This window comes from Augochlora pura, chromosome 3, assembly GCF_028453695.1.
Source record: "Augochlora pura isolate Apur16 chromosome 3, APUR_v2.2.1, whole genome shotgun sequence".
NCBI classification, from domain to species: domain Eukaryota; kingdom Metazoa; phylum Arthropoda; class Insecta; order Hymenoptera; family Halictidae; genus Augochlora; species Augochlora pura.
This window is the reverse complement of record NC_135774.1, coordinates 24558575-24574172: the sequence shown is the minus strand read 5'-3', so window position 1 is coordinate 24574172 and position 15598 is coordinate 24558575. Positions and strand designations below refer to the sequence as shown.

General features: G+C 43.4%; 1 protein-coding gene across 4 annotated transcripts in view; it reads right to left on the bottom strand.

Moving 5' to 3' along the window:
- Tusp (WD40 superfamily protein Tusp) overlaps positions 1 to 15351 on the bottom strand; it is a 39839-nt gene extending 24488 nt beyond the window's left edge. For all 4 annotated transcript variants that reach the window (XM_078197264.1, XM_078197266.1, XM_078197267.1 and 1 more), the window contains exon 1: positions 14541 to 15351. In XM_078197264.1, coding sequence (XP_078053390.1) covers positions 14541 to 14636 — 96 coding nt within the window. In that variant the 5' untranslated portion in view covers positions 14637 to 15351. The remainder of the gene's footprint in view (positions 1 to 14540) is intronic.
- Between the last annotated feature and the right edge of the window lie 247 nt (positions 15352 to 15598).

The following is a 15598-nucleotide window of genomic DNA, read 5'->3' as shown; positions in this document are numbered from 1 at the left end:
TTAAGCACTAGTTCATTTAATATCAATTAACAATAAAACTATACAAATTACGTAAATAAAACTATACAAATTACGTAAATAAAACTTATATTTGCAGAATATAAAGTAAGTGTTCTGACTTATTAAAAACCAATACATTCATTGACTCAACGAACAACAAAAATACGGAGTAAAAATTTCTCAAATACAACGGTGTCCGAATATTAATGCGGCCCACTGTATATTCGCTGTTTGTGTCTGTCCTGATTGGAAGAGTTAAATTCTCGCTACAACAAGAACGAGGACTTCTTCATGCGGCAAGTGCCTTGAACAATAAAGGGACTCGCGACGGTTTAGCCCGGGGAACAATAGGCTCGTTCCTCTCGATGGATCCTCGAAACCGGAGTCGAATTGCCGAACCTGCGACAGTCTCGAGAACCGATTCAGAGACATTTTTACGTTCGGTTTTTTTCGTAATCAATCCGTGGAACGAGTTCGAAGGGGAATCACGAATCCCCGTTCTTTTTCTCCCCCCGTCGCCCGGTGGAATAGTTCGGATCGAACTTCTCATTCAAATTATTTCCGGATCTTTCGCGAGAAAAAACTTTTCCCGACGTTGACTCGCCCGTTTCCACTCGCCGTTCGCGTCTTTCTCAGCCGGCGAAAACTCGGCGACGGCCACCGCGTTCCGAACTTTAATTATTCAACGGTTATACGTGGACAGCTCGGCAAATATAGGCCCGTAGGAGAGGATCAAACATTTTAAATTCGTTATCCTATTCCTAGTCGGAGGATAACAAATACGTTATGAACCCGTGGAAACGCTCTCTCGTACTGTTTGCTAAAAACCTATCGACCATTGAAAGCGACGATGTTTAAATTGAGTGAATTTATTTGGACTTTCTATTCGTTTTATTTCAAGGGACCGCTTGGACGAAAAAATTATTTTTGTCACTTCCTATTTCAGCGATGTTAAATTCAATTATGCGAAAGCTTCTGGTCGACACAGCAGGTTTGATAATAGAGTTTTTGTGATCGAATTCATTTTGATTTTACAATAGTATAATTGATAACTCTAACAGTATAATTTATTGGTGAATTTTCTTTAAAAACAAGGCTGTAGAGTTTATAGAATCGTGAAATAAATAACCCAGTTAGCTTTGGTGTTAAAGACAGTGAACTCTATCGAAAACCATATAGCCAAACAATCTTTCAAATTTATACTGTTTCAATGCTCGCTATTAAAAGTAGCGAATTCGTCCGCGTGTTTTTCGGTGTTCTAAGCTATCGGGATTTCCGTTGACCGCTAACTAACGAGGCTTCAACCCCGAAAGCCACGCCAGTTAAATCCGGTGGTTAAAAAAAGCGGAAAAACACGGGAGAATTCATTCGAAGCGAAGACACTAACTCACAATCAAAACGGTTCGGTATTTCATCATCGGATAACACTGCGAGCTTAAATAAATTCGCTGTTTTAACGGATACGAGTTTCAGACATTTTTCACAGCAACATAGAAGCACTTGAAATGTTTTTTTCTGCCGTGACACAACTCGTTATTCCTCCGGCGGGTATGATTGATTTGTAGAACAGGCGAATCCGCGGAATACACTGAGCAACAAGGAGCAGCGAAAAAGCGAAACGGACTTTACGGAGAAAAATAACAATTCTCTGTATAGAATGAATCTGCGACGTTCGCTGCCTGAAACGTTAATTTAGTGAATGAAGCGAACGAACGTGCGGGCATTTAATAGAACATTATCGCGCCGGATTACGTGGGCACGTAAATACGGTGTTTTAATATCGGCACTCGGCCATAATATGGAGGACACGGTGCGCTGGTTGTTTAACAAATTCGAGCGATATCTCCCAAGTGTGTACCAAAAGGGGTGGCTTTCCATTTATTCGAAATTCCTGCATAATGTGCCGGACGTTTTAGCGAATCCGCTCCATAATGCGATCTTCTCGACCGCTTTCTTCTTCCTTCGTTCCCACTTTCTTCAAATAAACAATAAACGCAAATTAAGGGATAATATTAGGTTGTCCTATAAGTTTCTTCCGCGCTACGCTATGAGTGACTTGAAGTGACTGTATTTATATAAATATGCAGGCTTATCTCTTAGCCGTTTATGGCATCGGTTTCAGTCGTCCCAGAGCTCTTTCAAAGTACGTTTCGCTGGTGACAGTCTTTTTTAAAATTGTTTCTGCACCGTTCAATATGGAGAGCCAAAAGAAGCATATGCGGCATGTTATGCTTCATTGCTTTAAAAAAGGCAATAGTGCAAAGGACACTGCAGACAAGATTTGCACCGTTTACGGGAGTGGGTACTACGACTATTAGAACCATCCGCAATTGGTTTAAAAAATTTAGAGCTGGCAATTTCGAGTTGAAAGATGAAGACCGCAGCAGCCGCCCAGCAACGACGGATACGGACATTATCAAGACTGTGCTCACTGAAAATCCGCGATATAGTGTGCGTGAGATAGTGGCTGCCACTAATATTCCCAAGACAACGGTACATAAGCATTTAATCAAGATGGGACATGCGAATCGATATGAAGTTTGAGCTCCACACCTATTGACGGAGACCGGCTTTATGAACCGCGCCTCTGCGTGCGATTTGCTTCTCCAGCGACATGAAAGGGATCCTTTCTTAAAGAGGCTTGTCACTGGAGACGAGACTTGGATTTTATACCAAAATGTGCATCGAAAACGCAGTTGGTCTAAGGAAAATAGACCTTCGACTGTTGCGAAGCCTGGACTTCATCCGCAGAAGGTTCTTTTGTGCATTTGGTGGGACTGGAAAGGTGTAGTCTACTACGAACTCCTTCCTCAAGGTGATACGAACAGTGCTGACAAATATTGCAATCACCTGGATCAATTAAAAAGCCGCCATAGCAGAAAAGCGACCAGAATTGGCGAACCGACGAGGCGTCGTTTTCCATCACGACAACGCAAAACCGCATGTTGCGTTGGCCGTAAGGCAAAAATTATTACAGTTTGATTGGAACGTTCTACCTCATCATCCTAGCTCCCCAAACCTTGCTCCATCCGATTATCACTTGTTCCTTTCCGTACAAAATTCTCTCCGTGGTAAATCTTTCAAATCCATAAGCGAAATAAAAACGCACCTAAATCAATATTTTGCAAAGCTTCAACAATTTTGGTAAGAGGGCATAATGAGGCTTCCTGAGAGAAGGAAGAAGGTTATAGAACAGAACAACAAATATCGTGTATTCATTTCGCATAAAAAAAAAGGGAAGAAACTTATGGGACACCCTAATAGAACACAGCAGCAGCGCGTGGCTCGAGTCGTCTTTCTATTCGAAATCGTCGCACGGATCGATCATGTTTGAGCCGAACCGGCTTTCGGTTTACACACCCCGCGCCTAAGCAGGGTTAATTCGATCTCGTAAGTTTGACGCGCGACGGCGACGGCGGCGGCGGCGGGGTGCACAATCGATCAGAATTTATTACGCTTCCCGCGTTCCTTGATCGACGAATTCTGTTCCATCGATGACTAGTTCAGTTTCCGGAACTAATTGTTGATTAACGATTCGGTAAAATCGTTTTCCGTGCCAGCGGCGACCGATGGAAAGGTATCGCGCTAATTTAGCTCCATTACCGAACGTATAATCAGATTGCAGGCGAACGATGGAATCGATTCGAACAAATTGACAGGGACTTTCGTCGAACTTCGCGATCGAACGTCTGCCCGCGCCACTGTTTCAACTGTTCCGTATTGGAGATCCGCGTAATTACGTTCCATCAATCTTCGGTTACTGTATAACTCCGGCCCGCGCGCGCAGTTCGCATTTACATCGTTGCACCTTCGCGCGACGCGTCATCCGCTATCATGCAGATTTTTATGTCAATCGTGCTTTCATCGAACGACGTACAATGGTATACGATTGCGTGAAGGATGGCATTTGTTCTGTTGTTGTTAACCGTAGAACGATCCCCCGTGGGGTTGCCGGTGATTGCACAACATTTTTAAATTGCCTGCGAACGTGTAAATGAATACTAAAACCTTGAAGTTTTCCTTATTCTCCTAACACCTGTCGTACTTCGTAATTTTATATTTTAGAGATAATAAATAATAGTTTGATTGCTAAGATTTTATTTCGATTTAATTTTATTAAAACAAATTTTATTAAATCAAATTTTATTTAACATGGAAAAATGAAAGAGGTCGTTCGAGGGTCAAAATTACTTGCAAACAGCGTTTTTCAGTCGAACTAAAATATTTTGTCGTTTTAATAGTATCCTCTTGAAAAGCATAAATTTATTCTAATCATGTTTTCAGATCTAGAAATAAGATAGATAGGGAAACGCCGATCTGCATACACGAGGGTCGTTTCCACCCTTAAGAACCGAACTGTGCCGATAATAAAAACTTCTTACCGGGTTCCCAAGAAAATTGCACGGTTCGAAAAGAAACTCGTCGCCGAGGGAAAGATTTAAGACGGCGCGTGGGTAATAACGGAAAAAATATCTCGCAGCCCCTCTAAACAAGAGGGCGGCCTTTTACGCGCGCGCGTAAAACAGGAATTCAAAGTATTTAGGCGCCATTAAAATGATCAGAAATTTACGATGCTTGCTTATGACCCCCTCCGAGAAGCCCTTGGGAATACACGTTAAAGCCATTACACGTCGGCGAGCGTAAAATGGACAGGCGTCTTCTACGGTTTATGCTACGTTTACCAAGAATTTCGCAGCGCTGTTCGCGAAACGATTCCATTCTGTCGCAGAAGCTCGCCAACGAGGCTATCCTCTTCTTTTTTTTCGTGCGAAAGATGTCAAACTCGCGCATGTCCCTCGTGTAAACGTTCCGGGGCTAATGATTCCGAGGCGGCTAAGGCGCTCCGTCCAAAAAAGAAAAGAAGAAAAAATGAAAAAAGAAAGGGTAAATTACAAGGCAGAAAAATGGGAACAGCACTCGACTGCGGTAAAACAAACTTTCCTTTCGCGGCCCGTATATTCATTAGACGCGTCTAATAAGTCCGGACAGTTTGTTGCATCTACGAAGTTATTATACAATAGCTCTCCCCGTCGGTTCCCGCGCGACGCGCAACGCCGCAGGCCAGAATCTGTATTCAGGCAATTATGTTGGCACCTGCGTCATTATACGTCATTAATACCGGCCTCTAAGGTCAGCCGACGCCGTATTTATCATCTTATTCAATCGGTGTCGAATACAATGGCGTCGGGTTAAACTGCACCGGAGCGTCTCCGGAGTTTGTAACGGATCGCGCGGCGTTTACACGCATCGATTTATACAGAGTTTAATTAATATTTCTGCTAAATTTAACCGCGCCGCTGGATTTATCCCGCGCAGAACTTTCCAGCGATAGCGTTTGAAGCGACGTTCGTCGGGATTGGCCCGTTTCTGCGCGGGCGGAAATTTGTTACAACACTCCGACAATCGAGCGCGTTTAGGTCCCTTAATTAATGGCAACGAAGCCGATCATCAACGATTGAATAACGCGGGAAATATTGACGTGGTATTCGATTAAACGCGGATACTTGTTACAAAAATATTTCGCTGAACTTTAACGGGACGCGCGAGCGATAAACGAAGCTAATAGCTGGATAGAATGATATGGCAAGACTCCGTGGAATCGCATTCGACGAACAGTTTTACGCTTGTTTATCGAAAATCTGTTCTCTCGAGGCACGGATAGCGTGACTAAATATGGCCGCTCGTTTATAATACCCGCAATTCCGGTGTTTGAACTAAAAACAGTCCTCGAATCGATATTATTGACGGTCTTACTGTTTTCAATACCGATCTGATTCTATTAAATACTTTTTTCACACGTGATGCATAAAACGCTTTTTTTTTAGAGCAGAACAGATTTTTTTCAGAACAGATTTTACATTACCATCGTTTGTTTATAATGAACAGATGATTGAAGTCGGTACGACGTAAACGTATATGTTAGCGACGCCATATTAGTTGCCATGTAACGATATAAAATATACCAGGAATATTTCGTGTTTTAAAAAGATGATTGAAATTCCAATAATTTAATTACCGGCTCGAGAGGTTAAGGTACAAGCCCGTGATGGATGCTTTTGAAATTAAGTAGCGCCAGCGGAGGCATTATGCAAAGATCTCGTCACATTCGAGTCGCCAGAAGCGTTTCCCCGCTTTTAAAAAGCCCGTCGTCCATTGTCTACGAATCCGTCATTAATGGATTTGGCTGATACACTTCAGTAGCATCTTCCCATAATCATCTGCTCGCCGAGAGTATTTACCCAAACCCAAGGGTTTTGGCCCAGAAACGATCCATCTAAGCACTTTCGTTCCTCGAACGTTGATGCGCGACATTCTGCTATTATTCGCCTAAAAACGTTCCCCGAAAGCGCTTCATTCGTTTCAACCGAATATTTAAACAAACGAATCTAAAAATAGAAACTAAGATGCATGAAAAGAACTCGTCGGTTCAGTTTTGAATATTTTATTTAGCGATAGTTTTCTAATGGCTGTTTTCTTTGATAGTTAAAATTATGATTGGAATTTTTATCATACTTCGACCAATTATTTTTATTAATATTGTGAAACAATTTCTGTCACAATTTTTATTACAGTCATTGAAAATTCTTCTGGTAAATAAAACGTGGAGGAGATATTCTGAAAAATTCCATAACAGAGTTTATTGAATCTAAATATCTTTAAGGCAAGTATCTATGTAATAAAACCTCGTTAATAAAAGTGTATTGAGGAAAATGGAGCATATTTTGACTAAATAGACAGCCTTTGAAGAAAGATATGGAATTTTAAATATTCATTTAAGGGACATTTTATATGCACCGACTTAATAAACAACGTATTAAGTGCATTTAATCTCTCTGCTATCTCAAATTACACAATGAAATTTTTGTGATAAACCCGTAAAGCCCGGACCGTAATTGTCACGGTATTAAATATTTCGTCGGCGGGCATAAAAATATCCCAATCAGAAGTGGTGGAGCGCCTTAAATAGCCGAATTTGATGCGGCCCATAAATTCTTGACGCAGATCGATGGCTTACATCAGGTGGCCATATCTGTCCTACCGCGAGCCATTCGAAGTATGCAGAGTTCATTATACAAGACTAAGTGCCTGAAAAATCTGGTCTCCGATAACCGAGATTCCTCGATACACGGAGTGTGTCCCGATCGATGACGAGCCACCGCGCCGGCCAAACGACCGAAAGAGAGAGAGAGAGAAAGCGAGAGAGAGAGAGAGAGAAAAAGTCTCGAACCGGGACAGTTATGGTCGCGGAACGATACAAACGCGACATCGAAAGGAATTCAGTGACCTACCCGCGGTTGGCCCGACCTTCGGCCGACCTTTGACAAGAAAATTTCCTTGGAAATTTGGCGCGCTTCCCGCAAACGTGCACCATCAACGTGGGTGCCATTGAGAATCAATAAACGTTGCATTCCCTCCGCAGAACGGAACGTAATCTTTCGCCCGTTGTCCACCGCCAGAGAGCCGTGACTTACCGGAGATACGGCCGGGCTACCCACGAGCCACTCGGTTAAACGAAAATTACCCCCAGAGCGTCTCGCGAGACGGCCCGGCTATCCGGATACGATTATCTATTAACACATTAAAGGCGGGAGTCGTGGTACTACGATTTATCTTGACTGTAGCTTAAAGGTGGGAGTCGTAGTACTACGATTTATCTCGACTGTAGCTTAAAGGCGGGAGTCGTATTAGTACGGTTTGCAACCTCATTGCGCAATCCATGCGCACTTTACATTTGTATTTAGTATGTTTTGTGGTTTGAAGCGTTACCTAGCATACTTTCGTCAAGATCCCCCGCCTTTAACCCTAGAAAGATAACCTACGTCGCAGAGGCGCCTGCGAAATAAACCGAAGACTGTTGATTTTTGTTAATTTTTCATAGAGGTCTAGTGATTTAAGTTTAAAATTACTTAAAATATAAAAAAAATATAATATAAATGCATTTTATTTTTACAATAATGCCAAACCTTTAAAATGACTAGATTAACTTAAATAAATATCCATTGTTAGTATAAAATTGACGCCTTAGAAAAGCATGCGCCTCTGAAGCGTATGGTTATCTTTTACGTACGTTGTCATATGGTTATCTTTCTAGGGTTAATGTGTTAACCGTCCGCGGACAAAGATCTTCGATGCTGAGAAAATTTCGTCAGCGAGCTTGGATGATTTATCAAAGAGACTTAGACAATGTGGACAATGCGGCGTTCCGTATAAACAGCGTTCCTCCCATTGTGGAACATTTCTGTTGAAACTTATGCGTTTCGTTCAGCTTCGTATCTGTGTTCCTCGCGGAGACGAGTTCTTTAACTCTCGAGAACTTTTCCAATAAATGTTCCCGCGTAACAGATATTTTAGAATCTGCGCGTTAAAAGTTCCGCGAGAACAAATTCATTCGGAATATTTATTTGAAAAGCGTCTCTGAAGTAAGGAGGATTATTGCGTGCTGGATTTATTTAACGATATGATGTAATATTGTATACAAATGAAAGAAATAGAGAAACGAAACGTGAGTATTTATAGCCTCATCAGAAATATTGAATAAATTCGATTTAACTTCGTAAGCGAAATATTTATGCCACTTCTGATTTTTTAACCTGTAGATTATATTTGTATGCAGTATAGTTACGTATATGATATGGTTATGTTTATATAGTTGTAAGAAGCATCGATTCGGTGTCCTAAATAATAATTGAATGTATTAGGAGTAGGACGAAAGGAAGTATGTACGATGTTTTGGCACCCAGGCATCGTCCCACTTTGCGCTGGTCGAACCAGACCCAGTCTTCGTCTCATCCTGTCGTACACGCGACGCAGCCACGACAAAGACAGCAGAAGAAAGCCGCGGCGCATTCGGTGCTCAGACCGTGAAAACATCTAATCGAGACACCGAGCACGAACTTCATCTTCAGGCTCGCGTTCGCGCCGGCTCGGGCGTCGTACAACACGTACACGAGAAACCAACCCCAGCCCTTCGAATTTCTGGCCCTCGCCCTTCGCTCCTCTCTCTCTCGCTCTCTCTCTCTCGCTCATCGCCGCTAAGCCGCTTCCACGCGGCGACGCATCCGCTTCAACCCTGACGGATTCCAATCTCCACCCCGCTTTGATGCGGTCTCGAAACTCTCCCCGGTATTATTAACTGGGCTCCGCGATGCGCCGCAATCCCGGCGGAGTCGCGCGAACACCTCTTCCAGGGCTCATAAAGACACGGGAAAGGGAAAACCGCTTTGTGCCGCGTTCTGCTCCGCGCTTTGTTTAGAAGACGGCGCGTAGCCCGCGAGCCCGCCGCCTTCCTCCTCGGCCTCCTCTCCCCTTCGTTTCGAAATATTGCGCGCTTCCGGCGCGGTGCCGCGCGGCTCCTCGATTCTCATCATTTCCCTGGGAACAATCGATGTTGCTTAACTCTTTGACTGCCGATCCAGCAACCTCCGCAGCGGCTCCGCGGAATCAATTTGCGAGAACCCCGCGAAAGTTCTCGCCCGATTTCTGCTGATAACGGGCGAGTGGATGATGAAACCGGGGTATAGACGTTTATGCGAAAGGGGAAAGTAAACGTCTATGATGGCCGTTTTACGTTAACATTTTTATAGGAATTTTCTTGTGCAATTGCGGATGTCTTGAGAATTGTAAAGAATCGATCTTTAACCTCTACAACATCGTGTGAGACTCGTTACGATAATTTAATTTTACCCTTTGCAATTAAATATTATTATTAACCATTTAGCTGCATCGATATATTTGGAAGATAAATTTTGTTACGCGTTTCATCGATCATATTGTGTATAATCATTTTAACAATTGTTTTACAATTATCCTAGAGCATGCGAAATTTACGAATATGTTGCCATGAGCATTTTGTAGAATAAATCGTAGAAGAAATATTTTTATTGTAAGATGTAATAAATATAAAGTTTCTGTCTGGCATAGGAATTTATTAGTAATAAAGAAATGCTAATCCACGTAACTGCGAAATTAGTCGTAGCTCAAGAGGTTAATCGACGGGCTAGTCTTATTTGTTTATCCAAAGAGACGAATTAAAGGAAATATAGAAAGAGAAACGTAAGAAAATAAATTAAAAATTTAATTTTCTTGAATTTTGTGTTTGATCAATTTTACAAAATATATAGGACGCGAATTCCACGTCGCATGCAACTAGAGGGTTCAATATTCACTTATTGATCGTTTTTATTGATCCTGTATTACACTTTTAAAAAATGTTAGTCAACTTCTCGCTTGATATCCTTCGAGGGATTAAATAACAATCATTTTAACAAAAATAATTCTCAACCGTTCGAACAATCACCCTATCATGAAATTATTTATCTGCGAACAATATTTACAGTTTCCTGTGCAAATTTCACAGCATAGAAAAAATGATACGGCTGATTGTTGTTTCTGCAGCATATTTTTCTGCTTTGGCAGCTTTTATATCGCGAATAAGAGTTGGATAATCAATGATACTCGATGCCTTCACGGCTGACCCAGTAAACCCAAGGGTTCTATGGAATATTAAAGGGTTCTATAAATATATAAAACATATGTGTTTATGAAGAATGTAGAACACCGTGTAATTCCGTTTGTTTTCCGCCGAATGTTAAGTTAAATGACAACGGGTCTGGTATCACGCGTGTATCAATTTTCAGTTTGCAATAGTTGGCACGCGTTCAGGCTAAGCACTTCGTTTTTGTAGATTGACTCAAAGTAATGGCGGCAACGTAAACATTAGTGCTAAGTGCCGCGTTAAAATGATAACAGACCCACATTCCTTCTCCAAGTAATGCCTAGTCGTCATTAACTAGGGGAATGTAAATATTTACTATAGCGCGTGTGCAGTGTCGAGCGTAGTAAAAAATCCATCAATAGTGAAATAACAAGAATTAGAAATTTGATATTTTTAGAAAGAGAAGAGAAGGAAAAATTGGACTGGAAAAATTGTAAAACTTTTGCGTGGGTAGTTAGAAAATTATTTACAGGTCATAAAAAAGGATGGATTGTTAAATCATCGTAAAACAACCTCAGAATTTCGTTTAAGAAATTCAGCGTTGACAGATAACCACACTTTTGCGTTTTAAAAAACAATAGTTACCGATGCGTATTACAACAGCAAATAAATACCAATAAATAAACAATTTAGTAATGTAATAATAATTACTGCAATAATAATGATAACAACAATGTAATGACAATTACCGTAATCGTATAGGTATAATAATTGCAATATTAATATTCAAGTGAAACCTCGATTGTTCGATGCGCACAAAGAAACAACAATAGCGTTCGGATAACAGAACGGCTCGCTTCAAATTCGATTCGATGTACCGGAAACTTTGTTTTCGCAATTTTGTCTACGTTCACGGGCAAATTGATCATCGTAGACCGCGAGATACTTGCCCGCCCATCAAACCACGCAACTTCGATAATTAATCCCTAAACGAGCCTGCACCCGAACTGCAGTTTCCCGTTTCCTAGCGGGCGGCCGAAACTCCCCGCGAAAAGTGGTCGGCGAAAATGCGTTAAAACGATGACCTTCCGACCTCTTTACCTTGATACTCCGTTTCTTAGAGCTCGCTTTGGGTGTCAAGGTTGGGCTACGCGTATTGATGATATTAGCGCAGATGAACGTACGCGCAGACCTAGATAACGTTGTTAACGTTTCAGACACGGCGAATCATTTTATTAAAGAGCGCGCCGCTTGACGTGGCGCGGCCGCAAGTTGCGGGCAAATTATTGACTGGATGAAAAAGCATTGCGAACAAAAATTGCACGGAGAGTCAACGGGGTCACGCGATCATCGCTTACCGTCCATTCTCCTTTTCCCATCAAGACGCGACAGCCGCTTCGTCTTGTTTAAAATGGAAATTTTATCTTGGAAGAAATAAAGATCTGAAAAATTGCTTTAAAATATATCTTGCTATGTTTAAAATTAATACAAGTGTCATAATTACAGTTCTCGACGAACTATTACCAAAGCTCGTTAAAAACTTGAATTAAAATTCAAAATACAGCGTCGTAAACGAAAAATTAAAATATATCAACTTGTTGGAAAATTTCATTCTCTCCAAGGTATTCGAGAAACACTGTGAAACTAGCAAACAAAACAGTTCCGAGGTCAAAATGTCCGAAGCGATCTCGACTTTTTCTGAAAATCCTGGCGAGGCGATTATCCCCTCGCAACGTACCGCGCGCGTCCCTTTTGAAAAAGCAGAAAAGCTACGAAATCCGCGCGAGCACTTTCCGCTTGCGACAGCTTCGGGACACTCGTTCCTGAAAAGCCTGAACGGTCAAGTTAAACAACTGATACGTTTAACTAGCTATCCCGTCGAATCGTCGCGGCCGATGCCGGAAGAATCTGTTTAAACGGCGAGTAATTTTAATTTCAAGGGAAACGAACATTCGTTAAAAGTCCTTCGCCTCGTTTATCGGCTCCATCGATTTCCTTTAACGGCCCGTTTAAACATTTCCTTCGCAACCCGCGTTATATTAACATTTTAACGGTCCCGTATTACGTACGTGTGACATCATTGGGCCGATGTTTATCGGCCATCATCGCGCCGATGCCGACTTCGGCTCGCGGCTGTATCTCGGAATATTTCCAGAGGCTGACTCTTTTTCGCGCGTTCGCACGTAATCGTCTGCCTTCCATTATACTTATTAGCGAACGAGTATCATCGTTTCCTAAATATATACATGATCCATCTCTTTCGACCAATTATATCTAGGCCAAGGTTATGATGCGTTTGTGAAAAACATTCGAGAATTGAGCGTTCCATGAAAAAATTAACAAAACGCTCTGACGTCACTCTCGACGCGTTGAAACATGTCTATCGTTTAATTTAGCGACTTGAATTATTTATATGTTCAATTTATTTATTATGGAAGACACTGAAATCTGTAACGAAAAATTTTAGAATATTGTGGTGATACTGTCTACATATTGAAACTATTAAAAACGGTGATAAATATCTAACCCTTCCAGTGGTGACTAAAATGAAGAATTACAATAGAAGAATTATTTACAACATTTTCCTGACTATATATTATTTTTGTATTGTAAAATTATTATTTAATATTGAAATCTGTAACGAAAAATTTAAGAACATTGTGATGATACTATTTGCATATTGAAACTATTAAAAATCGTAATAAATATATAACCCTTCCAGTGATGACTAAAATCAAGAAATGCAGTAGAACAATTAACTACAGCACTTTTCTGATTATATATTATTTTTGTATTGTAAAAATATTATTTCATATTTCCACAAATATCACACGAAGAGGTTTATCGTCTGTTTACAGCAACCGAGGTAAGAAACCGCGAATTCTCCCACGGTTTTCTGAACAGTTGCATAAGAGATCCTAAGATAACGTATCTCCCACTCAAGAACAACAAATTATGTTTCGCACGAGTACATCCGACAACGCGAAGAGAAAGAAATCAAACACTGCGTAGTAAAAGAAGAAACACGGTTTTCCCGGTGGTAGAAAAAGAAAACTCGCCGCGTCGAGCCTCCGAAGAAAGCAGCACCCCCATGAAAACGAGCCATAAGGAGGGCCATTCTTTCAAATCTCCCCGTTGAAAATTTTTATGAAGTCGGCCCGCAGCGGTCCCTGCGGAAAGTTTACAGACGGGCCGGATGGCTCGCAGCGGAGTTGAACGTGTTAATATTAAGAACAACGTTGCTGAACTATTTACATCGACGTCGTCGGTGCCGGAACTTCGCGATCAACTTTCCCAAGATTAAGTTTCCCCGCGAACTCGCGGAGACCCGTAGAATCGCATCTATTTTGATTCCACCCACCGTGTTACGATCTCCCGTTCGTAATATCTGTTAAACTTTCCAATGCGGACGCTGATAATCCTGGCTGTCGATGCGGCACTAGGCTCGGCAACATAATGCCAGACAGCGTCCCGATTCTTCGGTGCCGCTTCCTCGGCAAGTAGAATGAGTCTGAGGCATAGACTGGCCGAACCCGCGCGTTCCCATATAAATTGCATTATCTCGTCGCCAGCTATTGTCTACAGTTTCTACGCGTCCCGACGCGCTTTTCAAGCGGCAGTTTCCGATCGTATTTATCGTCCGCGTCTCGGAAATAACCGGCGCGGCGGCTGGCGAGACGTCTAAAAATTCGCTGGAGGAAAAATTCGCGAAGAGGAAAAGAAGGCAAGAAAGAAAGAAAGAAAGAGAAGAGAGAAAGGAAGGAAGAAAGAAAGACACGGCGAATCTATAAACGCGTCGGCGTTTACGTCACTTAGCGTTCGTGAGTCAGGTGCCGCGAGCGCAGCGTCGTGTCGTGCGGTATATTGGTCAGCGATGTTTCCGCACGGTACACGCTTGACATTTTCGACTGTGCAGCCGTGTTCCGATATCACCGCATGCGGTGGCCGGCATAAAAGCGTAATCTTTACGATCGATCGAGCCGACTTTCGCCGCCGAGGAGCGCACACGGGACTCGATCGCGCGCGCGGTGTTACCTTTTCGGTTTTTTACGTGTGCGGAATCGCGTTGAATCGTAGCAAGCGTTGGCGAAACGATCACACCTACCTCCGGCGACTCGTCCGGCACCTTGCCCATCCAGCTGAGCGACAGGATGTTGCAGTCGCACTTGCCATTGTTGTTCTCCTCGAAATGCAAATGCATGATCGCGTAACTGGCGGCCGTCGGGTTGTTCGTCAAGCCATCGAGGCAACCGGCACTGACAGTCGCGATCCTCACACGGCTGGGAAGGAGCACCGCGCGCGACCACCCGCCGATACCATCAGTCTAGCTATCGGTTAATCCGGGCCTCCGACGATCCCCGGTCGATGATCGCGGCCCAGCCGAAATCCTTCAGGCGATCCTGTCGGCCAGGCACGCGACCGCGGCTGTCCGGATCGTGTTCTAACTTCTCCTGCTACCTCCTGGTCTAACCCTCTATCGGCTTCTATCCGCGGGTCCCTGTGCGTGCACCTTTTCTCTGCTGGCGGTCACCCGTGGACGGTCAGGGATGACCCAATGTCACTGAGGCGCGGACCCGTCCCCGACCTCCTCCTCCACCACCACCTCCGCGGCTGTCGCACGCGAAACCGAGATCAACCCCGGATTTCCGGCGGACGTGTCCCGGCAGCGCGACGACGCGTGTGTCCAGTCTCTCGTCCAGCGGAGCTTTTCACGCCTTCGTCATTTGTTTGGTATCGTGGTCGCCATTTTGTCGCCAGCTTCTATATCGCCGCCATCCCCGTAAGCCTAGCCGATGACACGGAACGCGGGAGGACACGCGTGAACAATCCCGGGCGGACCGAGCTTCGTGAGCTTTCGTCGCGACCGTGCGTCCGACTGAAAGCTCGGCCGGAGCTGCCACGCACGAGGCACCGTCGCGTTCTGTCAGCGTATTGATTGCGTTCCGCGGTCGCCTGCTTTCCTAGCCACCTAACGGTATCCGGCAGTGTTAAATCCGCTGCAAGCTTTTGCGCGCTACCAGCACGATTTTCTGGAAACTCGCTGACAAAACCTTCCGGGATTACGCTCCTTTTCAGAACTTCGGAATCGATGCCGCACACACGAGTCGCACCGCGAGCCGCGAACGGGGCCCGACACGATTTCCTGGCTGTACAGGGGTGCAG